The sequence below is a fragment of the Oryctolagus cuniculus genome, chromosome 2 (assembly GCF_051225735.1).
Source record: "Oryctolagus cuniculus isolate XC-2025 breed Fujian yellow rabbit chromosome 2, ASM5122573v1, whole genome shotgun sequence".
In the NCBI taxonomy this organism is placed as follows: Eukaryota; Metazoa; Chordata; class Mammalia; order Lagomorpha; family Leporidae; genus Oryctolagus; species Oryctolagus cuniculus.
Genome location: NC_142868.1, coordinates 58,394,692 through 58,420,914, shown reverse-complemented (window position 1 = coordinate 58,420,914; position 26,223 = coordinate 58,394,692). Strand labels below are relative to the sequence as shown.

At 37.8% G+C, this 26,223-nt stretch overlaps 2 protein-coding genes across 3 annotated transcripts in view; one reads left to right on the top strand and one right to left on the bottom strand.

The window, feature by feature from the left end:
* Positions 1-1,943: 1,943 nt before the first annotated feature.
* SPATA4 (spermatogenesis associated 4) lies at positions 1,944-12,843 on the top strand. The gene is given in 7 exon segments (XM_002709324.6): positions 1,944-2,167; positions 3,001-3,130; positions 4,182-4,300; positions 4,411-4,631; positions 9,034-9,153; positions 12,614-12,706; positions 12,709-12,843. Coding segments are annotated over 7 exon segments (948 nt in total). The 5' UTR covers positions 1,944-1,949; the 3' UTR covers positions 12,756-12,843.
* A 2,585-nt stretch (positions 12,844-15,428) lies between these two features.
* Positions 15,429-26,223, bottom strand: part of WDR17 (WD repeat domain 17) — a 107,508-nt gene continuing 96,713 nt past the window's right edge. For both annotated transcript variants that reach the window (XM_051832508.3, XM_051832497.3), the window contains 3 exons: positions 21,446-21,544; positions 20,981-21,161; positions 15,429-18,115 (listed from right to left, as the gene is read on the bottom strand). In XM_051832508.3, the coding sequence (XP_051688468.2) occupies positions 17,996-18,115; positions 20,981-21,161; positions 21,446-21,544 (400 nt within the window). In that variant the 3' untranslated portion in view covers positions 15,429-17,995. The remainder of the gene's footprint in view (positions 18,116-20,980; positions 21,162-21,445; positions 21,545-26,223) is intronic.

The window sequence follows — 26,223 nt, the reverse complement described above, 5'->3', positions numbered from 1 at the left end:
TTATCCCTCACAAAATGGCCTAATCTGATTCTTTTTTTTAAACTTTTATTTAATGAATATAAATTTCCAAAGTACAGCTTATGGATTACAATGGCTTCCCCCCAACCCATAACTTCCCTCCCACCCACAACCCTCCCTTTCCCGCTCCCTCTCCCCTTCCATTCACATCAAGATTCATTTTCAATTCTCTTTATATACACAAGATCAGTTTAGCATATATTAAGTAAAAGTTTCAACAGTTTGCACCCACATAGAAACATAAAGTGAAAAATACTGTTTGAGTACTAGTTATAGCCTTAAATCACAATGTACAGCACATTAAGGACAGAGATCCTATATGAGGAGTAAGTGCACAGTGACTCCTGTTGTTGACTTAACAAATTGACACTCTTGTTTATGGCATCAGTAATCACCCTAGGCTCTTGCCATGAGTTGCCAAGGCTATGGAAGCCTTTTGAGTTCACCGATTCTGATCATATGTCATAGACATAGGTCGTACTCAAAGTGATCATATGTCATAGACAAGGTTGTACTCAAAGTGGAAGTTCTCTCCTCCCTTCAGAGAAAGGTACCTCCTTCTTTGATGGCCCCATTCTTTCCACTGGGATCTCACTCGCAGAGATCTTTCATTTAGGTCTTCTTCATTTTTTTTTTCCAGGGTGTCTTGGCTTACCATGCCTAAAATACTCTCATGGGCTCTTCAGCCGGATCCGCATGCCTAAAGGGCTGATTCTGAGGCCAGAGTGCTGTTTAGGACATCTGCCATTCAATGAGTCTGCTGTGTATCCCGCTTCCCATGTTGGATCGTTCTCTCCCTTTTTTATTCTATCAGTTAGTATTAGCAGACACTAGTCTTGTTTGTGTGATCCCTTTCACTCTTTTTTTTTTTTTTTTTTTAATTTTTGACAGGCAGAGTGGACAGTGTGAGAGAGCGAGAGAGACAGAGAGAAAGGTTTTCCTTTGCTGTTGGTTCACCCTCCAATGGCCACCGCGGCCAGTGTGCTGTGGCCGGCACATCGCGCTGATCCGAAGGCAGGAGCCAGGTACTTATCCTGGTCTCCCATGGGGTGCAGGGCCCAAGTACCTGGGCCATCCTCCACTGCACTCCCGGGCCATAGCAGAGAGCTGGCCTGGAAGAGGGGCAACCAGGACAGAATCCGGCGCCCCGACCGGGACTAGAACCTGGTGTGCAGGCGCCGCTAGGCGGAGGATTAGCCTAGTGAGCCAGGGCGCTGGCCCCCTTTCACTCTTAATCCTATCATTATGATCAATTGTGAACAGAAATTGATCACTTGTACTAGTGAGATTGCGTTGGTACATGCCACCTTGATGGGATTGAATTGGAATCCCCTGGCACATTTCTAACTCCACCATTTGGGACAAGTCCGCTTGAGCATGTCCCAAATTGTACATCCTTTCCCTCTCTTATTCCCACTCTTATATTTAACAGTGATCAATTTTCAGTTAAGTTTCAACACCAGCTCCAATACTTAATGCAGTTTAAGTTCTGTTGGCACATTCAAGTTTTAAGATTTTTTTCCTTACAGCTTTGGAGTAAAAACATTGTCTTTCCAAGTACAATCTGTCCAAGTCCTCTGAAGCCTTCTACACCACTTGCCAAATTGCTTGACTGAAAATAAGTTTTTGGCTAATCAGAAATCACAATATTTACAATATAAAACCTATGAACCAGGAAACAGAATTGGGGTAGGGCAAGCCCTAAACCCCTAAGTGGTGAGGTCCACTAAATCTGAAATGGAAAGCTCCGCCCAAGTTTTAAGCCCCTGTACTGCGCTCACATTTAACGCATTCCGCTAAGGACTACAGTTACCACAGGCTACAGCGGCGCCTGCGCGGGCTTTGAGCCCCGCCCCATTCCTGGAGGCCCCGCCCCACAGGCCCCGCCCCGTCACCGCAGGCGCAGTTGCCATAGAAACCCCGGAAGCGCCATGGCCGCCGCCGGCCAGGAAGAGGAGTGTTCCAGACAGCCGGCGGCAGCCTTATCCAAATCACCGTCGCTGTTGCCACAGCCAGCAGCTGCCCATCGAGCGAAGCCCAAGAAGTGCCTGGTGTATCCACATCCTCCAAAGCGCTCCGGTCTGTCTCCTTCCGTTCTTCGATGGCTCCAAGGCCTGGATCTCAGCTTCTCTCCAAAGAATATCAAAAGGTGCTCAAGCAAGCAGGTCCCAAGCCGCTTGGGTGGGCGCACCGGGCCCCTGCGCCTTGGGTTCCCTGCATTGGCAGGGTTTCTGTTTTCTGATGAATGCTCCCACTCACCCACCACACTCGCACACACAAGAAAACAAACAGGGACCCAGACTTAAGAAACATACCATGAAGCATTTCATTCATTGATTCAGAAGAGCTGTCATTAAACCACACACCTAAGTGAGTACAGAAAACTTCAGTGTGACTACAAAAATATTAAAATAGTCAAGGCTCATTCTTCAGGGACACTAGGCATTAATATTAGAATAAAATTAATCTCCACCAGAGATGTCCTCTAGTTTGACGGTAAGCAAGGATCTTTGAAAATTTTGTCCTTTACCATTCTGAAAGTGACTGGCAGATTTTCTTGAAATGCAAACTAAATTCCATAAAAATTAAGACAATATTTACAATATAAAACCTATGAACTAGGAAACAAAATGTTTTGCAGGAAAAGTCTCTGGCTTACCAATTGTGGCATTCTGTGTACCTTACAAAGAGGGACCTGAAACTTTTAATGTGCACATGAATCACCTAGGGATCTTGTTAACATGCACATTCAGTACAAATGAACAGTTTGGGTTCTTTAAGAAATACTAAAAGCTTTTCATATGTGTATAATTTAGACAAAATGCAATTCCACAGTAGGACATCCTCAAAGCAATGATCCAACAAAACTGATTTTACAAGAACCTTTTCTGTCAGTTTGGAATATCAGATTGATGTTAACCATAAAATGCAAGCTGTATAATTAACTACAATTTATTTCATTTCCTTGTTGCTACGGACCAGAGATTTTTCAAATGGCTTCCTGATTGCAGAAATATTCAGTATGTATTATCCCTGGGACCTTCAATTATCATCCTTTGAAAATGGAACCTCTTTAAAAGTCAAGTTGGATAACTGGGCACAGTTGGAGAAGGTAAGTCAGCAATGTTTTAGAGTTTAATAGTTAAGAAGTTTGTTTTAAAAGGCCCATTCCTGGGACTGGTGCGTGGCTCAGTAGGTTAATCCTCCGGCTGTAGCGCCGGCATCCCATGCAGGTGCCAGTTCTAGTCCCGGCTGTTCCCCTTCCCATGCAGCTCTCTGCTGTGGCCTGGGAGGGCGGTGGAGGATGGGCCAGGTTCTTGGGCCCCTGCACCCGCGTGGGTGACCTGGAGGGAGCTCCTGGTTCCTGACTTCAGATCAGTGCAGCTCCAGACGTTGCAACCATTTGGGGGAGGGAAGACCTTTTTCTCTCTCCCTCTCACTGTCTGTAACTCTACCTCTCAAATAAATAAACAAAATATTTTTAAAAAGAGGGGGCATTCCTAATGTCTTGGATGAGTTCATATATGTGTGTTGATTTTGTACGAGGGTAACAGTGGGCCTGTGTTGTCAGCTTGTTCCCATGTATTGCCAAGTTTATATCAGGAGTCACCTATGCAGCTGAGCATATTTATTTCAGTTAGTAAAGAGTATAATAGCTTTTCTTGCTATACAATGATGTATTTTATTTATTTATTTATTTATTTATTTATTTATTTATTTTTGACAGGCAGAGTTAGTGAGAGAGAGAGAGAGAGGGAGAGAGAGAGAAAGGTCTTCCTTTTCCTTTGGTTCATCCCCCAAGTGGCAGCTACGATCGGCGCGTTGTGGCCGGTGCACTGTGCTTCCTCCTGGTTTCCCATGCGGGTGCAGGGCCCAAGGACCTGGGCCATCCTCCACTGCACTCCCGGGCCACAGCAGAGAGCTGGACTGGAAGAGGAGCAACCGGGACAGAATCCGGCGCCCCAACCGGGACTAGAACCCTGTGTGCTGGTGCCTCAGGAGGAGGATTAGCCTAGTGAGCTGCAGCGCCAGCCTAATGATGTATTTTAATAATTAACCTGTTAAACATCAGAAAATTAGCTGGGGATTAAAGTGAATTCATAGTAATTGGTGGTTTTTATAGAACTTCTTAAGATGAAAATATATTCTTTCTATTATTAAAGTTCCTGGCAAGAAAAAAATTTAAATTACCTAAAGAACTAATCCATGGGACAATTCATTGTAAAGCCGGAGTACCTGAAATTCTGATAGAAGAGATTTACACTTTATTAACACAGAGAGAGTAAGTTATTTGGAATTTTCTAATAATAAAATTTAATGTGAAATTTTTGGTAATTCATGTTTTGTGAGTAAAATATGGCTTGTGAACAGTCTTTTATTTCTTATTTTCAGAATTAAAAGTATCCAGGATGACCGTGTGAATTTTACCGACTACAGCTACCAGATGCATTTACCCCTGGTTCCCAGGTCGACAGCTTCCAAGTCAATTAAAGATAACATTAGGCTTTCAGAACTAATGAGCAATCCCAACATGCTCAGCAATGAACTTAAAATAAAGTTCCTCTTCCTTTTACACATGTTGCAAAGGACACTGAGCAGAAAACTGAATCCAAGTAAGTTCTCCTCAGAGAGGCCAGTGAGTTCTCTCAAACTCGATGAGGCTGTTTGAGCACAGACGAAAAAACAAGACTCACAACCTCGTTTCTGCTACCCTCTGGTAGTGGTTACAGGGAAAATACTTCTCACACACGAAGTGAGTGTCCTTACATCACTGGAGTGGTTCCATTCACAGTTTTCTTTCTTGTTGATGAGAGCATAGGTTAAAGTGTCACAGAGACTTTTTTTTTTTTTGCTTTTGCTTTCTTACACTTATTCAGGACACCACTCGTGTTAGAATCTTATCTAAACTTAATTCCAGACACCTACAGACCTCATCATTTCCAAAGCACCCAAATCATTCACGAATGAGGCAGATGCAGGCTGTTAGAATTTCTATCCCCTTTTCAACTCCTTTTTCTGGAGAACAGATTATCTTCTTTCTCTGGAAGGAGGAGGTGACTTGCCAACTCCTGCCTCCCCTAACCCCCTCATCATCCAAAATTGAGAGAGAGATTTTGGGTTTTATTTTCTCTTACAGTGTCTGTTCTTTAATCTCCTATATTTTTTGTGTCTCCTTCTTTTTCTCATTTCTGGCTCGACTCATGAATTTGTGAGTAAAGGGAGAATTCAAGTCATTAATCCTTTTGTAAAATTATATGTTCAATTTTTTGTATGTTTTCTAACAAATTTTTGATGATCAACTTATCACACATACATGCACATAATGTATATGTAGAATTTATAGAAAGCTAATGACAATGAATTAACATTTTTTTATTCTTAAGATTTTTCAAGATTTATTTATTTATTTGAAAGTCAGAGTTACACAGATAGAGGAGAGGCAGAGAGAGAGCGAATTTTCCATCTGCTGGTTCACTCCTCAGGTGGCCACTATGGCTGGAGCTGTACCAATCCAAAGCCAGGAGCCAGGAGCTTCTTCTGGGTCTCCCACGCAGGTGCAGGGGCCCAAGGAGTTGGGCCATTTTCTGCTGCTATCCCAGGCCATAGCAGAGAGCTGGATTGGAAGTGTAGTAGCCAGGACTCGAACTGGCGCCCAATTGGGATGCCAGCATTGCAGGCTGTGGCTTTACCTGCTACACCACAGTACTGGCCCCAGCCCTTAAGATGTTTAAGAAATGGAACACGACCGATAGCTTTACCGTTCCTGTGTGTCCTTTCCTGATTGTATTCTTCATACCCCCTTCCTGCCCGGCTGCCTTTGTTCATAATTTCTTTGATTAAAGAAACAGTTTTTTGAATGGGCATTTGCTGCCGTGGTTATGGCACTGCTTGGGTTACCTGCATCCCCTCTCAGTTTGCTGCTACACTTCAGAACCTAGCTTTCTGTTAGTGCACACTCTGGGAGGCAGTAGGTGATGGCTCAAACCCTTGTGCTCCTGTCACTCACTTGGGAGAACTGGATTGAGTTCTGGGCCCCTCCCTTCAGCCTCGCCTGGTCTGTCTGTCTCTGCTTTTCAAATCTTTTTAAAGAAAACATTTTAAATAATTTTACTTATGCATACTATATGTTGTTCTTAATTTCATTCATATATATTTCTTAACTTTAATTGCTTTCATCAAACTTTGTAGTAGGCAGAATGGGTTCTCATATTGTCCATGATCTAATCCCTGAAAGCAGAGAAAATATGTTACACTACAGGGCAAAAGAGAATTTTAGATGCAAAGTTATGAACCTTATTATAGGGAATGTATGCTGGATTATTCTTGGGCAACCAGTCAAGTCACATGGGGTCTTTTTTTTAAAGATTTATTTATTTATTTGAAAGAGTTACAGAGAGACAGGACGAGAGGTAGAGAGAGAGGTCTCCCATCCGCTGGTTCACTGCCCAATTGGCTGCAACTACCGGCGCTGTGCCGATCAGATGCCAGGATCCAGGAGTTTCTTCCATGTCTCCCACGCAGGTGCAGGGGCCCAAGGACTTGGGCCATCTTCTACTACTTTCCCAGGCTTTCAGCCAGGAGCTTGTTTGGAAGTGGACCAACCGGGAATCAAACTGGCACCCATATGGGATGCTGGCACTACAGGCGGCGGCTTTACCTGCTATGCCACAGCGCTGGCCCCTCTTGTTTTCTTATATCTTCGCTTTTGGAGAGAATATTTTTCTAAAGACTTTTTTCCATTGCTAATATTAGAGCTTTCATTTTATGAAAAAGTATTTATTTGTGAAGGTGGGGGTGGGAGAGCAAGAGCGAGAGAGCGAGAGAGAGAGATCTTCCAGGTGGTTCACTCCCTAACTGCACCCAATAGCTAGGGCTGGACCAAACCAAAACCCAGAAGCTCAATGTGGTTCTCCCACATGGGTGACAGAGACCCAGTATTCGAGCCATCACTTGCTGCCTCCCATGGTATGCATTAGCAGGAAGGTGGAATCAGGCACTGAGGCAGGACTTGATTCCAACCACTCCACTATGGTATGCTACCACTCTATTGGTATCTTAACTGCTGAGCCAAATGCCTGCCTCTGAAAAATTTTAAATTTCTACTCTTTAGTTAGCATGAGTATTTATCTTCAAGGAAAATTACTTCTTCAAACTATAAGGACCTTAGATCACTGTGACTCTAATAAACACTTCTTGCCACCTCCACGCCTAACTTAAGTTCTTTTTTTATCTTGAATTTTAGTTATGTCAAATTAATTTTTTTAAGATTTATTTATTTAAGAGCTACACAGAGAGAGAGGAGAGGCAGAGAGAGAAGTCTTCTATTAGATGGTTCACTCCTCAATTGGCCACAATGACTGGAGTTGCACCGATCCAAAACCAGGAGCCAGGAGCTTCTTCCTGGTCTCCCACGCGGGTGCAGAGGCCCAAGCACTTGGGCCATCTTCCACTCTTTTCCCAGGCCATAGCAGAGAGCTGGATCAGAAGTGGAGCAGCCAGGACTCAACTCAGCATCCATATGGGATGCTGGCGCTTCAGGCCAGGGCATTAACCTGCTGTGCCACAGCGCCGCCCCCCAAATTAATTTTTAACAGCATATATCAGGGGCTGGCACCGTGGATCACTTGATTAATCCTCTGCCTGTGGTGCTGGCATCCCATATGAGTGCTGGTTCTAGTCCCAGTTGCTTCTCTTCCAGTCCAGCTCTCTGCTGTGGTCTGGGAGGGCAGTAGAGGATGGCCCAAGTGCTTGGGCCCCTGCACCTGCGTGGGAGACCAGGAAGAAGCACCTGGCTCCTGCTTCGGATCGGTGTGGTGCACTGGCTGTAGTGGCCATTTGGGTGGTGAACCAACGGAAGGAAGACCTCTCTCACTGTCTATCTGTCAAATGAATTTTAAAAAAACAGCATATATCAGACATCATTATTTTTATTCTAATTCTTAAAGCTCATCCTGGTGCCAAGCTATCCTGTACATCTGCTGTCTTCTTTTGAATATATCTTGTCTTTAGCCACAATCACCTCTGTTTCCAATTGGCCTCATTCTCTAGTGTTGGTTCTTGAGATTGTTGATTTTTAAAGGTTCTTATCTATTGCCAAATTAGTTCACTGTGATAATTAGGGTTTGAAAATGTTACTGTCCAGAATTACATTTAGGGTTAACAGGGCATGGCTTGTAAGTGGAACACGGGTGGGGAATGTCTGGCCCATGGCGCATTTACGGCCTTTGCAATCAATTTGGTCTTGCTCTGCCAAGGCAACAACAGGTTGGACTCAAAATAAATCTCTATCAGGCTAATATTTAAGCTGATAATTTTGTGTGGCCTGAAAATGATGTTATAAATTTCCAAATAGCCCTTGGCAGAAGAAAGCTTCACCAAGCCTACTTCCAGCCTCTTTGAAGGGTAAGCTGTAGAGGAGGAAGTGATTTTTACAAGTACAGGAAAATGGTTCAAGTTCTGCAGTTCATAGACTTAGATAAAAAGAAATATAGGAAATGTGCTAATAATTTTGCCATTGTTTAATAGTATAAAATTTTGAAAGATAAGTGCTATATGGTTTTATCTATATGAAATATAACAAATAGACAAGAATAACCTATGTTGATGGAAATCAAAATAGGTCTTTCCTTTTAAGATACTATCTGAGAGAGATGGGAAAAGGTTTGGGGGATACTACTAGTACATCATTTCTTTATTTGGGTGATGGGTCCTCAGGTCTATTCATTCCAAAAACTCACTAGATTGAATAAAGGATGTGATTTGTTTACTTTTTTGTCTATATATAATCATTAAGTAAAAATTCACAAAAATTAATAGGAACAAAAATATTTTTTACTTTCAGTAACTTGTGCATCAAAATATTATAAGCAAAGTGGGAGTGATATAATTAATATCACTCTTAGGAAACTGATAAAACAAATGTTTCAAAATAATCCACTTAATTTTTTAGGTTATAGTATTTTATTTTGACAATGGCCATTGTAACCTTGTTGAAAATAACTTTCATGTTTATAGATTGGTTTGACGTCAAACCAACAGTGGGGGAAGCCACTCTTGATCGACTTCCTCGTGTCCAAGCCTCTCTACGAAGATGCAATTCAAAAGTATCAAAGAAAAAAGTTGCTTCTGCTTTAGGTAAGTTATTGTTTCAAATTTTTGCCTGTTAAAATGATTACTGTACTTTAAAATTTTAAAAATTGTGTGTATTAGATTGACATGCTAAGTGCATTTTATCAAATATTACTTTGAGAGGAAGAGGGGGAGCAAGGGAGCAAATCTGTTGGTTCACTCCCTCATTGCCTGCAGTGGGTGGAACTTAGTCTGTGGCTTAACCAGGGCCAATCATGGGAAACCAGGAAGGTCTCCCGTGTGGGTGGTAGCACTCCAGTTACTTGAGCTATCACCCGTTCAAAGGTCTGAATTAACAGGAAGCTGGAATCAGGAGCCAGATTTGAAAATGAAACCCAGCCATTCATGTGGGATGTGGATGTCTTAACTACTAGGCTAAATTCTTGCTCTCTGCTGTGCTTTCTGATAGATGGAGAGACATGTGTTCTAAATCACTCCCACCGCCCCCCCCCCCACCTACTTTTATTTTTGATGCCATTTGAGTTCTTGTTTAACCTTAAATAGGTGAGTTTGAAACCAGGAAAGCTCGCTGATAGCACTGAAAACTCAGGTCCTGGGGCTGGTGTTGACTCAGAAAGTTAAGCTGCCACATGTGATGCCAGCATCCTATATTGGACTGCTGATTTGAGTCCTGGCTATTCCGCTTCTTATCCATCTTACTGCTAATATCATGAGAAGGCAGTGGAAGATGGGCCCTGTACTGGGGCCTCAGCCATCCATGTGAGAGACCCAGGTGAAGTTCCTGGCTTCTGGTTTTGGCCTGGCCCAGACCTGGCTGTTATGGCCATTTGGGAATTAACCTGCAGCTGGAAGGTATCTCTTTCTCAATCTCTGTTGCTCTGCTGATCAAATAAGTAAATAAATCTTCAAACATAATTCTAAAGTATCAATATTCGTACAGCTAGACTTCTTTATCAGTTGTATTATAAGAATTCACTTATTTAAACCCTATTAATTCAGAACACTTTTATATTATAGAAAACTACCACTCATTGGCCACATTCAGCCTGTTCCTACTTACTTTTGATGTTTCAGTGGCAAAAGATAGATGTCAAAATAAAATAATATTTCCTGAGCCACAAGACTGAATATGTCAATATTCATAAAAATACAGACCACTGCTCTTTCTATGCCTTGTCCATGCTGCTTGCATACTACAACATCAGGGTTGGGACAATGTGGTCCACAAAACAGAGATGCCAGATTTACCAAACTGAAACATGGGGAAATACAACAAATAATTTAGGACACATTTCCTAATGAAATAAATATTATTAATAACATTGTTTATCTGGAATTCAGATTTAACTGTGTGTAACTCATATTTCATTTGGGAACCATACAGCAAAGGCTAAAATATTTATTATCAGGCTCTTTACAGAAATTGTTTCTTGGCTTCTGCTATAAAGCATGTTGCCTAGTGTTAAGAAAGATTTCACTGTGTGTGTGTGGGGGGGGTGAAATTCCTTGCTTAAGTAAGGTCTAGGATAACAAGGTCAACAGATTGCTTTTTTTAAACTTAAAGCTCCTCAGAGCCTTTAATATGCTAATATGCAGCATAAATATTAAACATAAGTACAGAATGAAGTGCTTTCCAAAGTCTGTTTGATCACCCATCATTGTTAGTTTTGCTTTAATAGCCTTGTAGAACTAGTGTTCCTTAGAGCACATTTCTTAACATCCAGACTTCAGGCCAGCCCATCAAAGCCCCTTTAACTCATCATAGATCCGAGGCCTCCTAACGGAATGCAATGCAAGCAAGTAACAATGTTTCTATGAAAAAATTATATATGTATGTATACACACACACACGCATATATACACACACACATACAGTTTCACCTTTGACTCCTTCAACTTGGCTAAACTCTCTTCTGTTAGTGATATTTGCATGAAGATCCAGCAGGATGGAAGCTGAAACCAGCGAAGTAGAGGGATTGGATAGAGGGCATCATAATGGGAGTAGGCATGGAAAGGAGACTGCCGGTGGGTTCTATTTTTTTCCCTTTCCTCCACCCCCATCCCTAACTTTCTTGCCTCTTTCCACTTATGACAAATTGGGTCTCACTAGGGGTGGATCGCTAGTAGTGGGATCATTGTGCTGATGGGGTGGTTAGGGCATTTGCTTTGAAAAGATAGGAAGGAGTAGTAATGAGTCACAGCAGGACTTCCTTCCCGTGTAAGAAACAGACATGAATAGACCACATACAGAAATGATGCCTGATGATATTTGAAATGCTAAAGAATCTTTCTCACGGTTGGAATCTTTCTGGGAAGTTGTCAAGGCTTAGCTGTGAGTTTCTAGAAACTGTATGGTATAATTACTTAAGGTCAAGGCTCCAACTAGAACTCATTATTGTTTTTTAAATTTTTTAATAATGTATAAAAGTTTAAAAATAATCCCTTCCTCATTTTTTCAGTGCTCTCTTTTATGATTCTCTTTCACACCAATGGTCTTTTTTTCTTCTTTTCTAAAATAATTAATGGGTTTATGAAAGCCTTCACTAGACTGTCCATACCAGGACAGGAAGGTGAACAAATATATTTTTTAAAAGTTTCTATTAATCTTGTTGCAGAGCTTTGTATTCCTTTAGTCTAGTCTGGAAAATAATGAATGGTAATTAGACTTTTGTAGTTATTTGGATACAAACTATTTTGCTAACTAGTTAAATGATTTGTCTAAGTTTATTAAAGGACTTCCATTTCATTTGTTTCTGATAAAAGGGTAGAGAAATTAGTTAAGGTCAGTTATAATTTGAAAGCTAATGGAAAGAGGCTAGCACTATAAGAATTCAACTGGCTTTTACCATCGAACATTGCACAAAATGGCATTAAAATCACAGATTGTTTATCTGAAAATCTTATTAGCGAACAGGATGACCCAAATTAATTGTAAGGCAGGTTTTTAACTTAGCTTTTTTCTGTTTTCAGTCTGAGTTCCTTTATTTGTTTACATAATATCTAGTGTCTAGCAAAATTATGGGCCAATGGAATATATTCAGATTTCTTGTTTTCCCACTGGCGCCTTACATTAGACCTGAGTGACTTAAAAGAGTCTGGGTGGATGGCTTGGATGCCTCAGTGTAATCAGAGTTCCTAAACAGAATTATGAATCATGTACATTTGCCAAATCTAAGTACAAACTTGTGCCACTGTTGCCTCAGCTGCTTTCTGAAGCAATGTCTAAAAATAGTTGAGTCATATTCAGTATCAGATACTCCAGATTAAACCCTGAATATTTTTAGTACTGCTTATGACTTTTGGAGGTGGGTGACATTCAGATATCTTTTTAAACCCATGACTACTAAAATACATGATTTAAATATTCTGTTTTCCAGGCACTTAGATTAATGTGTACTCAGCCTGTTGTTCCCATTCTGCATACATTTGCAATATTAAAAACACTGGTGATTGTATATTTGCTAACTATGAATGGCCTTTAATTTTGTTTATTTAAATATCCCAGCAAATATAGGTAATTGTGGCAATCTATGTAAAGAAATTCATGTGAAGCAAGCTGGACAAGATTCTTGTGACTGTTATGATTTCTATGAGAAACATGGAAAAGAACTTTGAAAAACACCTGTCAAATCACTTTGAAGAAGTGATGTTACCATCTCTTGCCATACAAAAGGGACATGATCACTTAATCTTGGACATCTTTCAATAATAAAGAAAATGCTGTTGTATTCATAACTGTGCTAAAGAACATTTCTTTTCTGTTCAGTTAAACAATTGTTTATTAAACACCTGTGTGTATGTACTTTGAAAATAGAAAATCAAATAAATTAGTACAGAATGAGCAAAAATAATTTTAAAAGTAGGATTAAAAATAATTCATTCTGATGTATAAGAATTCTTATGAATTTCATAGGAATGATGTAATATGTTTTCTTCATTAGCATTAAAAATGACAACTTTGCCTGATATATTTACATGTCATATTCATTAATTTATTCTGAACGATTATTTATTGTGCATTAGTTCTTAGTAAATAGTTCACCTCTACATGAATATACTTATCAACTATTTTTTAAAGAGTAGATACCCTTCTTATTAATAATGAATTGTGGGGAGACAAAATCATACTTTGCTTGGAATTTGATTTGGGCATTTAGCAATCTGTTTGGTTCGATTAAAAAATTCCTAATGATTGCTGCTGCCTTGTAATTATTTTTTAAATTTATTTATTTATTTGAAAGTCAGAGTTACACAGAGAGAGGAGGCAGACAGCGAGAGAGGTCTTTCATTTGCTGGTTCACTCTCCAACTGGCCACAACAGCCGGAGCTGTGCTGATCCAAAGCCAGGAGCCAGGAGCTTCTTCTGGGTCTCCCACGTGGGTACAGGGGCCCAAGCACTTGGGACATCTTCTACTGCTTTCCCAGGCCATAGCCGAGAGCTGGATGGGAAGTGGAGCAGCGAGATCTCAAACCGGCACCCATATGGGATGCCTGAGCTTCAGGCCAGGGTGTTAACCCACTGTGCCACAGTGCTAGCCCTGCCTTGTAATTATTTTTAAGGGAAACAAAAGCAGACTGAAACCATGAAATTCTTAATTATCTTTCGTATATTCTTGGTAATCCTATATTCATATGTGGAAAATTTTCTTCAACTGGAATTAGTCATGTTTTAATCTAATCACAATAAATTTCAATTCCAAGATGAATATTACTAATTCTGAATTTGACAATATAAATATTTCCCATTAAGCTTACCAGTTTTCTTGCATTTTTTTTTTCACCTGATAGTGAGAGAGAGACAGAGAAAGGTCTTCCTTCCATTGGTTCACTCCCCAGTTGGTTGGTTCACTCCCCAATTGGCCGCCATGGCCGGAACTCCATCGATCTGAAGCGGGAGCAGGGGCCCAAGCACTTGGGCCATCTTCCACTGCCTTCCCGGACCACAGCAGAGAGCTGGACTGGAAGAGGAGGAACTGGGACTTGAACCTGGCACCCATATGGGATGCTGGCGCCGCAGGTGGAGGATTAACCAAGTGAGCCACGGCGCCGGCCTCCTGCATTTTTAATGGTTCAATTTTATCAGTGTTTTTATTTCCAGAGAATTCCTTGTTAAGTTTTACATTTTTGGGGTAACTTTATGAAGAGAACTTAAAGAGCCTTGATGACATAAATAACTTCTTGGGAATGTGTCCAGAATCTAGTTTTATCTGAGGCAAGAGATGTAGTTCAAATGTGTATCTTAATGAGCTATAGGTAATTTACCTTTTACCTTGCATTTTAATAGGACAATCTAAAAAAGTTGCGAGAATAATTTTTTTAACATATTAAACATAGTTCCTTAGGAAATAGGTTTAGAAACAAATCATCAAACTCAGCTCCAGAAAATTTCCAGAGTAGAGTTAGGTTTTGTTAGACAATAAAATCATAAATTTCTTTGTTCTCTTGTTGCTGTGTTCAATCTGTGGAAGAGCTAACCACCCGTGGCTTGACTAAGTTAAATTTCAAAGACTCCTGTGGAGCTCATGGAGACTGTGGAAAATACAAAATAGTCTGTAGGTATTATTATATAGAGAGCAGATGAAGCTAGCAAGTATAGTTGAAGTTGGTAACCTAAAGAACTTCTTGAGATAAATTTTGTCAACAGAACTTAACAGTTCTGGCCATGTTTCAGGAAAACCATTTACTTCACAAAGGGTGTTTGGCAGAGGGAAGCAATGACATTTTTCAGGGAGATAGAGCAACAGCAGCAGCATCTGGAGGTACAGAAACTTCCCAGTTGGCAGAATGCTTATCATGGGCATAAAAACTACTGTGATTAGGGTTAGCATTTGTATTGATTAGTAAGTGCTTTCCCCTCTTACACTTGATTTAGGATATGTTGTCGTCTAATGTTTCTTACAAGTGGAGACTCAAGACCTTGAACAAGCCAAAGCAGTTATTTTCCTAGATTTTTAAGCAGGGTAACAACTCAGAGAACTCAGTCCTTCATACATCTGATGACTCCAACTTGGCTTATTGTTTATGGAGAAACAGTGGTCTCTCAGTGGTGGTTTTATAAAGATTTTTCTTCATCTTACATCAGGTTTTAACTATGTAATTTATTAAAATTAGGGGGCCTGAGATATGCACATACATATTTACCAGATAATGACATATCATTGCTTAGTCATATGTATTTAAATTCAGCAAGAAGGTACAGGTTTCAATTATTCAGGCACAAATGTCTGGAAGATTTAGTACACCAACCATTTATTAAGTTTGTCCATAAGGATGTCTTCTACACGACTGGTACACTAAATATAAGACACAAATTTTACAAATAATCTGTAGGGTTTAAGTATATTCAGAATGCCTTTTGACTTAAAATAAGTAAATTTTGATATCAGGACAATGAAATACAGTCATTCTCCAATGTAAATATATTTTTCAACACATTTGGACAAATTCACAGAAACATTTGACATTAAAATCATATATTTTGACTGTAACTAAGTGTGATCTTATAGTTTAGTTAACCACCTGGTAACTTTTGTAGGCAAAATATGTTTTCAATGTTTCAAGAATCATTGTCTAATCAGTTTTTTTTCTTTCATAAAGGCATATTTAAGCCTGTAAAATAATGTGTCCACATTGTTGGTAATATGAACACTCTCAAATAGTAAAATGAAGTACTATTAGTTAATAGTTTGGTTTCTCATGAATATATGAAGCCTAACAAAAATTCCTTTCTATATTTTTTCATATTAAGGCACAATATATACATAGATTGATGGAGTCAAATGACAGGTTTAAAATTCTATGAAGAATTATTAGTTAATACTAACTATTAAGAAAATGGTAAAAGTCAATGTATATTAGAATGGTAATTGAATAAATCTAATTTATATTTTAGATGAAAAGTGAATCACTTTTCCGTTGTATTCATTTGTGAGAGTGTATGAGTTTTTCTTCATATTTTATTGATAAATATATAATTTCCTCCTTCATTACAAATACAGAGGGTAATAATTATTTATATGTAGCTTAAATTTAGTGATATTCTTTGAAGTATTTTAAACACAAATAATTTCTAATTATTAATATATTTTTGAAAATGAGTTTTATGCTGCTAATTTTTAGTGGAGATTTTAGTATACATGTGCCAATCAATAATCTTCAAGTATGAAATATTTGACTTATTAGGTATCAGTGAGTGTTAAAAAAGTGCTTCTCAGGTGCACTTTATATTATTCACTACATCAATACATTGAAAACATTTTCTTCTAGATTTTTTTTTATAAAATGGAACTTAAGCCTAAAATTATTTTTGAGGAGCTAGAAGTGTCCAATGTGCTAAATATGTATGACATATATATATATATACATATATATATATACACAAAATATATATGGTCTTAAGAAGCTTGTTTGACAAGGTTTTAAAAATATTTAAATACAATAAATTTTAAGAAAAGCTTTTTTTTGTAAAATTATTCTAAGTACATGAGTTTACTCTTTAGCAAAAAAAAAAAAATCTAACATAAAACCTGCAAAATAACTTGAGTATCAAAGTACCATCTTTGTGGTATGAATTGATTTCACAAGTTTCAGAGTCAAAATTCTACTCAAACTCTAACATTGATAGGCTTTTCAGAGCTTTATACTCATAAAAATATTTTAAAGTTTAAATTTATATAATGTGTCTAAAATTTCAGTTATCTTTTACTTATAGAAATTTATTTTAAATTAATTTTTGCCATATAAATTGTCAGATAAAGTGTAAGTGGACCAATGGACCAGTCTATTATTATAAATATTAAATGCATTAATCAAAACTAATATCCATACACAGTATTTTTAAGTCAGTTATAATCTGATGCACATTCTCACATGTTCAACGGCATTTTATGCTTTCACCTCCTATTTTTTTACTGTTTATATAATCATAATTGGATAGTTAAATTTCAAATAAACTTGGTAATATTTTCTCTTTATAAATTTAGCAGTGTTTTTGCTGTGTATCCATTTACTGATATGTAATAAACATTGAAAACTTCTGTAAAGTATGGCTAAACTGAGTGACTTTTTATATATTTTGTAAAGGACAAACATAGGTGTTAACTTGAAGATCAACTGTGTACACCTCACATTTTGCTATATATATATATATTTTTTTTGTTTTGTTTTTTTGACAGGCAGAGTTAGACAGTGAGAGAAAGAGACAGAGAGAAAGGTCTTCCTTTTTCTGTTGGTTCACCCCCCAAGTGGCTGCTATGGCAGGTGTGCTGGGCCGATCCGATCTGATCCGACCTGAAGCCAGGAGCCAGGTGCTTCCTCCTGGTCTCCCATGCGGGTGCAGGGCCCAAGGACCTGGGCCATCCTCCACTGCACTCCCAGGCCACAGCAGAGAGCTGGACTGGAAGAGGAGCAACTGGGACAGAACCAGCGCCCCAACCGGGACTAGAACGTGGGTGCTGGCGCTGCAGGCAGAGGATTAGCCTAGTGAGCTGCAGTGCCAGCCACATTTTGCTATTTTAATAATTCAATCTTCAAATATTCATTAAATACTTGCTATGTCAAGCACTTTCCTAGGTATTGTACTCTTATATGTTCCAACAATATAATATTTTGATACTTTTTATGTCTTATGAAACTTTTGCATTTTAGATTATTCTTGCCTTCTTCCCAAATGTGGCTATTATATTTTATAAAGGAGACACCTCCTTTTCCTTTATGTTTTGTAAATATTTTATTTTTCAGAGTTAATGAATAAATTTCACTGTTCCTCTCCACCTCTTCAAGCCCCAATCCTCTTTTCAACTTCTGGCTCCTGAACAATCAAAATTAAGGTATTACTAATCCACAAGTGCTGTTTTAAAAAACAAGTCAGCTTGGAGAAAAATCTCTATCAAAATGGGTTGAGTCGTATTCCAGTCCCTAAAGGTGAGAATGGATTCACCTTTGCCCACATCAAAGCATCATTCAAAGAGATAGTAGACTTCCCATCTTCAAGGAAAAATACAGGACCCTGCACATGGTGAAAAAACAAAGAAAGAGAAAGTGAGATTATAAATTTGCAACATATCTGTAAACTTTCAGAAACACAACCACTGAAATAAAAAAATATTTAGGCCACACTAGTGGGAAATTTAATAATATGAGAAAAATTAGTTTTTGAACTGTCATCAAATATAGAGATACTTTCAAATATCTTAACATTATGTCATGGTATTTCCTGATGTCTGTCAAAATAAGATTTAGTTTCATAATTTGAATTCTTTTTTATTGTGCTTTTTAATTTTAATTTTAATTTTAATTAATTTTAACAGGCTCAGTATGCTTTGTAGGTACAATTTTAAGAACACAATGATATTCCCCTCTTCCCTCCCTCCCTCCTACCCTTATTCCTTTTACTCTCCCCCTTTTTTTTTCAGTTTTGGAGATAACATATTTCAAATTTACATTATAGTAAAAAAAAAGCTTAATACTTCACTGAATAAGAGGTTTAGCAAGTAAAAAGCAAAAGGACTCTAATTTAGTGGGAATATAGACAATGGCTATAAACAATAATTGAATGTATAAATGACCATTTCACCCATATACAGTTATTTGGTCAATTAGTCATTCATAATTTCTTTCAGTGAAATACAACCAATGACAATATAACATCTAAATAGTTCATTTAGACTTTCTGCCAATAACAGTAGGTATTTTTAACAAATTGATTCCCACAAAACTAACTTATTTTATGAAAACACCTTCTCTTAATAATACATTTAAATGCGTTTCCCTATTTTAAGCATGTAGCCTGTGTCAACACAGCTGCAGAAATTATTTATGCCACAAACTCTGAACCTGCTTTCCAGAAGATGACTATACTGCTTTATGTATATGTATATAATTAGAATTATGTTTCACTATGTGATTTACCAACATATTAATAATTTAGTTGCATTGGCTACTATGCATAGCAAGGGTACTTATAAAGTACCAAATATACTTATAGATAAAAATACTTTTAATCTATATTACTCAACTCTTAGAAGAAAAAAATATGCAACACATTCTATTTTCTTAATGTGGTTCTAAAGCTATCAAGTTTTTTGTCATGGTCTTAAATGATACACCTTGTTGTTAGTATGGTATTTTTAGATATTTGAAAGCTCATCATAGAAACAGATAAACTTCCCATTAGTAGGTATTTGACATTTGATAATTATACTCTAAATGCATTAATTTTCTGTTGAATTTGAAATCTGGAAAGGTAGCACTCAATCTCCATTAATCATGTGCACTTTTCCGCAGATCCTGAATGTAGATTTGGGTATGGAGGGGTTAGATCATATCTAAGAGGTTGGCTATTTCAGACAGAAAAAAGAAACTTTAGGAGAAGAAAAGAAGTAACATAAATGTATTGAGCAGTAAAAATTATACATAATGGGTAGGCAGTGTTAGTGACGACATTCTCTGAAAACTTCATATTTTTTCTCTAATTATAACAATGAATTTCTTGCCTTTTTTTTTTTTTTTTTTTTTTTTTTTTTTTTTTTTTGACAGGCAGAGTGGACAGTGAGAGAGAGAGAGACAGAGAGAAAGGTCTTCCTTTTGCCGTTGGTTCACCCTCCAATGGCCGCCGCGGCCGGCGCGCTGCGGCCGGCGCACCCCGCCGATCCGATGGCAGGAGCCAGGAGCCAGGTGCTTCTCCTGGTCTCCCATGGGGTGCAGGGCCCAAGCACCTGGGCCATCCTCCACTGCACTCCCTGGCCACAGCAGAGGGCTGGCCTGGAAGAGGGGCAACCGGGACAGAATCCGGTGCCCCAACCGGGACTAGAACCCGGTGTGCCGGCGCCGCAAGGCGGAGGATTAGCCTAGTGAGCCGCGGCACCGGCCTTGAATTTCTTGCTTTTAATTGGTTACTTTTGCATGTAGGTGGATAATAAAAGTGTTTACAACTATATGCCCTATTTTTCTGAACAGATTGGTACATGCTGAACACTTACTAGCTTGCAGTGGCAGGTTAAGCTTTGGTTATCATCTTCATTAATATCAGTGATTTCATTAATTCTGATTGTGCTAAAAATACTTTCTTCATTAGCCTAGTGTGTCAGCATGAGAAATGTAATTTCCTGACTACATTAGAAATATATTCAATAAAATATGTATATTACTAAGAGGTGGAGCTCTTTTAGTACAATTTTGAGTCTAAATTAGCATTCTAAAGGGACTCAGCTTAAATGTTTGCTTCATGAGAATGTGGTGAGAAATTCTCTATTCAAGATAATAACACTCTTGGGTCACACTGGGAAGCTCTGGCATGGTTCATCATCATTAACTTGATTGTACATTATGGACTATTCCTTGGGAATTGCCATTTGCCATGATTAATTTGAATAATTTTTAAATACTGAAAAGTACAGTGACAATATAATAACATGCCTAGTATATCAATAATATATATCTGTCCGTATTTAACTGCCTTATGTTTGTACAACACAAATAGAGACAAGAAAGTTAATTTTTAGAATTATGATTTAATCTCTCATAACTGTATTGACTGTTTGTCAGTCAATTTTGTCTTCTTTATTTTATTTCCCTCAGGACTTGACCTATGTGGATTTCAAAACATTTGTTACTAAGTATATAATCTTTGGTTACTATGTATATGTGTTACATAAATTGTTCCTGTCATAATACATTAACTGTCTTTTTGAATTTATTCTAAGGAGCAAAGAAACCGTTTATACCAACTATGGAAGCACTAAGGCAATGTTTTCTTACTGAGCCACAGACATCTTCATAGTCACCAATTCTTATTCAAATTATGCTGATTTTAAGATAACATTTCCAAAACTAAAAACACATAAAATGCAAATTTATGTCTGAGAAACTGTACCTGGATTTTTAATCCTGTAAAACATGAGATGTGAATGTCGGAATGACTTGGGAGATTTGATCCAGTCACATAGTCTGGTCCAATAATTCCTGTGAATGGCTCTTTTAGTCTCTTTAATAAAGTTGCATAAATCATTCTTTGTGAATCAGAAGGGGGTGTATATGTGAATTCTTCTGACGATCTGTATTTTCAACAAATGTTAAATTTTCATTGTTTCAGAATCATACAATAATAGATTTAGATTAGAACAGTCTCTGATGACTACTGGGTCTCCACTATGGAAGGAGGCAAATCAATTTAAAAAGGTAGAGAAGAATAGCATGGCAAATTTTTCTTGATTATATGCTGAATGAATTAGGAGTCATTGTGCTGCTAAGTTTAGTAATGAATTCATGCACATTTCCAATGTTTTCCTTTTCTGTAACCTTGCTTTCCTTATTCCAGTTTTACACTATGTTTACCCACCGGTTGGTAGATTGTGTGCAAGCTCTCCATGCATCCAGTTCCTCAGAAAGACGCTCAAGTTTTAAGGGTACTGAAACCTTCCGACGTTTTAGTAGCTGACTGAAACATTAAAAATAAATTAGCCAATTTGACATAAAAACCCAGGATATCAGAAAAAGCAAAAATGTTTAAAATAACTGCAATTTTAGATTAAATATTGCTAAGAATATGTGTGTATGAGGGTACTCTAAATGTTCAAGGAAAATGGAATTAAGTGATAAGATTTTTGGTATAAACAATTTTAAATCCATTCATATTATAATACACACATACACACACTTGTATATTTAGCATTTTAAGTCTTTTTGAAGCCAAAGGTATTCCATAAGTATTGGTTGGATGAGTGATTGAATGAGTTGTTGGATGAATAAATGAACTGTATAATGTACGGAGAACAGTTAGACAAGGCTAGCAATGCTGAGTAATAGCCACAGTGAGAACACTTAATCATAACCCTGATCATTTAATTCTGGTAGACAGATTAATGACATGATTAACAGAGAGAAATAGGAGAAGAAGTAGAATAGAGAAGGAAGAGGATTTTAATTCTGAGCACCCTATGGTTAAGGCTGGAAATCAGCAAACTGCTAGCAACATACAAAGGGCTTTGACGAGGAGGAGGCTATCAGATTATACAATAGTGAATTATCTCCATAGAGATGACAATGGAAGCTGAAAAGTGATGAGGATTCTGAAGGACAGAGTGTAGAGAGGCAGGATGTGAAAGGAGTGCAGACCAGAGAGGAGAGTGAGATGGGGAGCAGGAGAAAGGGAAGGAGAGAATGGAATGAAAGAAAAACATTGGGTCATCATATTCCATTGGGTTAGGGAAAGAAATACAGGTAGAAAGACAAGACAACAAAGATGGAATTATCATAAAAGTTCTTTAAAATCAGGGAATTCTTAAATTTCTCTTTTGAAACAAACATGTTTCTCAAATTCATGTCTCACCTCACAAATGAAAACCCTTTTTGTTATTCTTTTTTTCTAAAGAAAAGATTGTTTTATTCAAAGGCATAGTTACAGGATGGGGGAAGAGAGGGAGAAGGGGAGGGAGAGGGGGAGGTACAGAAAAGAGAATCTTCCATTTGCTGGTTCACTTCTCAAACGGCCACAATGGCTACGATTGTGCGAGGCCAAAGTCAAGTCAGGAGGAGCCTGGAACTCCATACGGGTCTCCCACAGGAGCAGCAGGGTCCCTAGTACTTGAGTCATCTTCTACTGCCTTTGCAGAAGCATTATCAGGGAGCCGGAACAGAGATGGAGTAGCTGGGACTGCAATTGCTGTTCATATGGAATGCCACTGTTGCAAGCAGTGGCTTAATCTGCTGCACCACCACACTGGTCCTCCTCGTTTTTATTCTTGATATAAATTTGAGCAACCATTTTCTTTCTTATCTTCATCATTACTGAAATTTTACATATATATATATAATACAACATATTTAATTAAGCATTATTTCAATTCTATGTTATGTAGCCTATTATTCCACTAGTATGTTTTGATATTGTTAAAAGTAGCTTTCAGAACTTCTAAGATCAATCTTATTCACAATAGCAACAAAAATTAAATACCTTGGAATAAATTTAACCAAGGACATCAAAGATCTCTACGATCAGAAATCAAAGCATTGCTGGCAAAAAAAAAAAAAAAAAAAAGTGACCTAAATGAAAGATCTCTGTGAGTGAGATCCCAGCGGAAAGAATGGGCCATCAAAGAAGGAGGTGCCTTTCTCTGAAGGGAGGATAGAACATCCACTTTGACTAGGGCCTTGTCTAAATAAGATCGGAGTTGGTGAACTCAAGAGGCTTCCATAGCCTTGGCAGCTCATGACAAAATCCTAGGGAGATTACTCATGCCATAAACAAGAGTGTCAATTGTTAAATCAACAACAGGAGTCGCTGTGCACTTACTCCCCATGTAGGATCTCTGTCCTTAATGTGTTGTACTATGTGAATCAATGGTATAACTAGTACTCAAACTACTTCACACTTTGTGTTTCAGTGTGGGTGGGTGCAAACTGTTGAAATATTTACTTAGTATATACTAAACTGATCTTCTGTATATAAAGATAATTGAAAATGAATCTTCATGTGAATGGGACAGGAGAGGGAGCGGGAGATGGGATGGATGCAGGTGGGAGAGAAGTTATGGGGGGAAAAAGCCACTATAATCTAAAAGTTGTACTTTGGAAATTTATATTTATTAACTAAAAGTTAAAAAAAGAAAAAAAAGAAGTAAAAGCATTAAAGAAAGAAATAGAAGAAAATGCCAAAAAAAAAAAGGAAAAATCTTCCATGTTTATGAATTGGAAGAATTAATACTATCAAAATGTCTATACTACCAAAAACAATTTACAGATTCAATGCAATACCAATCAAAATACCAAGGATATTCTTCTCATAAACAGAAAAAATGATGCTGAAAGTCATATGGAAACACAGCAGATGAATAGCTAAAGCAATCTTATACAACCAAAATAAAGCTGGAGGCATCACAATACGAGATTTCAAGGAATACTACATTTCTAAATACTACATTTACAAGGCAGTTATAATCAAAACAACCTGGTATTGGCAAAAAAACAGTCTTGTAGATGAATAGAACAGATAATAAACTCCAGAAATCAACCCATGCATCTACAACCTATTTATCTTTGACAAAGGAGCTAAAATCCATCCCTGGAGCAAGGAGGTCTCTTCAACAAATAGTACAACAAAAACTGGATCTCCATATGCAGAAGCATGAAGCAAGACCCTGACTTTACAGCTTACACAAAAATCCACTCAAAATGGATCAAAGACCTTAATCTACAACCTGATTCCATCAAATTGTTAGAAAACATTGGGGAAATCCTGAAAGACACTGACATAGGCAAAGAGTTCTTAGATAAGATCCCAGAGATACAGGCAATCAAAGCTCAAATTGACAAATGGAATTACATCAAATTGGGAAGCTTCTGCACTGTAAAAGAAACACTCAGTAAAATGAAGATGCAACACACACAATGGGAGAAATTACTTGTAAACTATACAACTGATAAAGGATTGATATCCAATATCTATAAAGAGCTCAAGAAACTAAACAACAGTAAAACAAACAATCCAGTTAAGAAATGGGCAAAGTGTTTAAACAAACATTTTTCAAAAGAGGAAATCCAAATGGCCTACAGACACATGAAAAATGCCCAGGATTACTAGCCATCAGGGAAAAGCAAATCAAAACCACAGTGGGGCTTCATCTCACCCCTTTTAGAATGGTTTTCATATAGAAATCAACATACAACAAATAGTGGCAAGGATGTGGGGGAAAAGGTACACTGTTGATGGGAATGTAACCTGGTATAGCCACTGTGGAAGATACGGAAATACCTCAGAAATCTGAATATAGACCTACCATATGACCCAGCCATCCCACTCCTGGGAATTTACCCAAAGGAAATGAAATCAGCATATGAAAGAGTTATCTGTACCCTCCATATTTATTGCAGCTCAATTCACAATAGCAAAGATATGGAATCAACCCAAATGTCTGTCAACTGAAAACTGGATAAAGAAATTATGGGATATATACTCTATGGAATACTACACAGCAGTTAAAAAAAGAAATCTTGTCTTTTGCAACAAAATGAGTGAAACTGGAAAACATTATGCTTAGTGAAATAAGCCAGTCCCAAAACAATAAATACCATATGTTCTTCTTGATCTGTTGTAACTAATAGAGCACCTAAAAGATAATCTGTAGAAGTGAAATTGACACTTTGAAATGTGATGACTTTGAACAGACCTTGTCTCTACTGTTGAAGAACAGTCTTTTTTTTCATACTATTTGTTGAACTCTTCACTTAGTATAGAGTTAAACTTATGTGTATAAAAGTAATTGAAAACAGATCTTAGTAAAAATAAGAAGAACAGGAGAGGGAGGGGGAGTAAGGGTGGGAGTGAAGGTGGGAGGGTGGGTAGAGTGGGAAGAATCATTATGTTCCTAAACTTGTACTTGTGAAATGCATGAAGTTTGTATACCTTAAATAAAAGGTTTCTGGTGGTAAAATAAAGTTGCTTTCAACATTTGGCTATGCAGTCTGTGTAGAAATAGTTTTCTTTGTCATCATAGTTTTAAGTCTCAAATCCTTAATTAGAACTAGATGACAGACCCTGCTTTAATGACACAATTGGGAGAAATTAGGGATATTAAAGGCTTTAATTTCTTTCAGAATTCTCTCAGTCATCTGAAGGGCACTTATGAAAAACTGCTTACTCATCTGTAAGACTCTTGATATTGTTGAGTTAAAACATTCACTTACTATGCCATTTAGCAAAATGGTAGATTTGGCAATGGTTTTTTATGGGAAACACTGTGAATTTTTTTTCAAGTTTTAAGCATAATGATTGGAGGTCAACAAGCTATTATAAAACATAGGAGTGTTTGGTAGGTTATAGTTGAATATAAAATAAATATTTGCTGCACAAATGCCCCCTTTACCTTGTCTTTTTTTATTCGGGAGTTTGGAAAGCTCAGATAACCAAGTTTCATTTTTTTAAAAAAGTACTGTTGCACAATCTGGTCAATAAGATGTAGGCATACAACCCTCAGGAGGAGTTTCTTTTCTAGGTAAGATGGTTTTACCATGAGAAAGTCCTTTGTCATCTGTTTCACCCTTACCTCTCTTTCCTGTTCAGAATGTGGAAAAAACACGTTCTTGTAATCATAGGAAATTCAAGCAGGAGGAAAGAAGCCA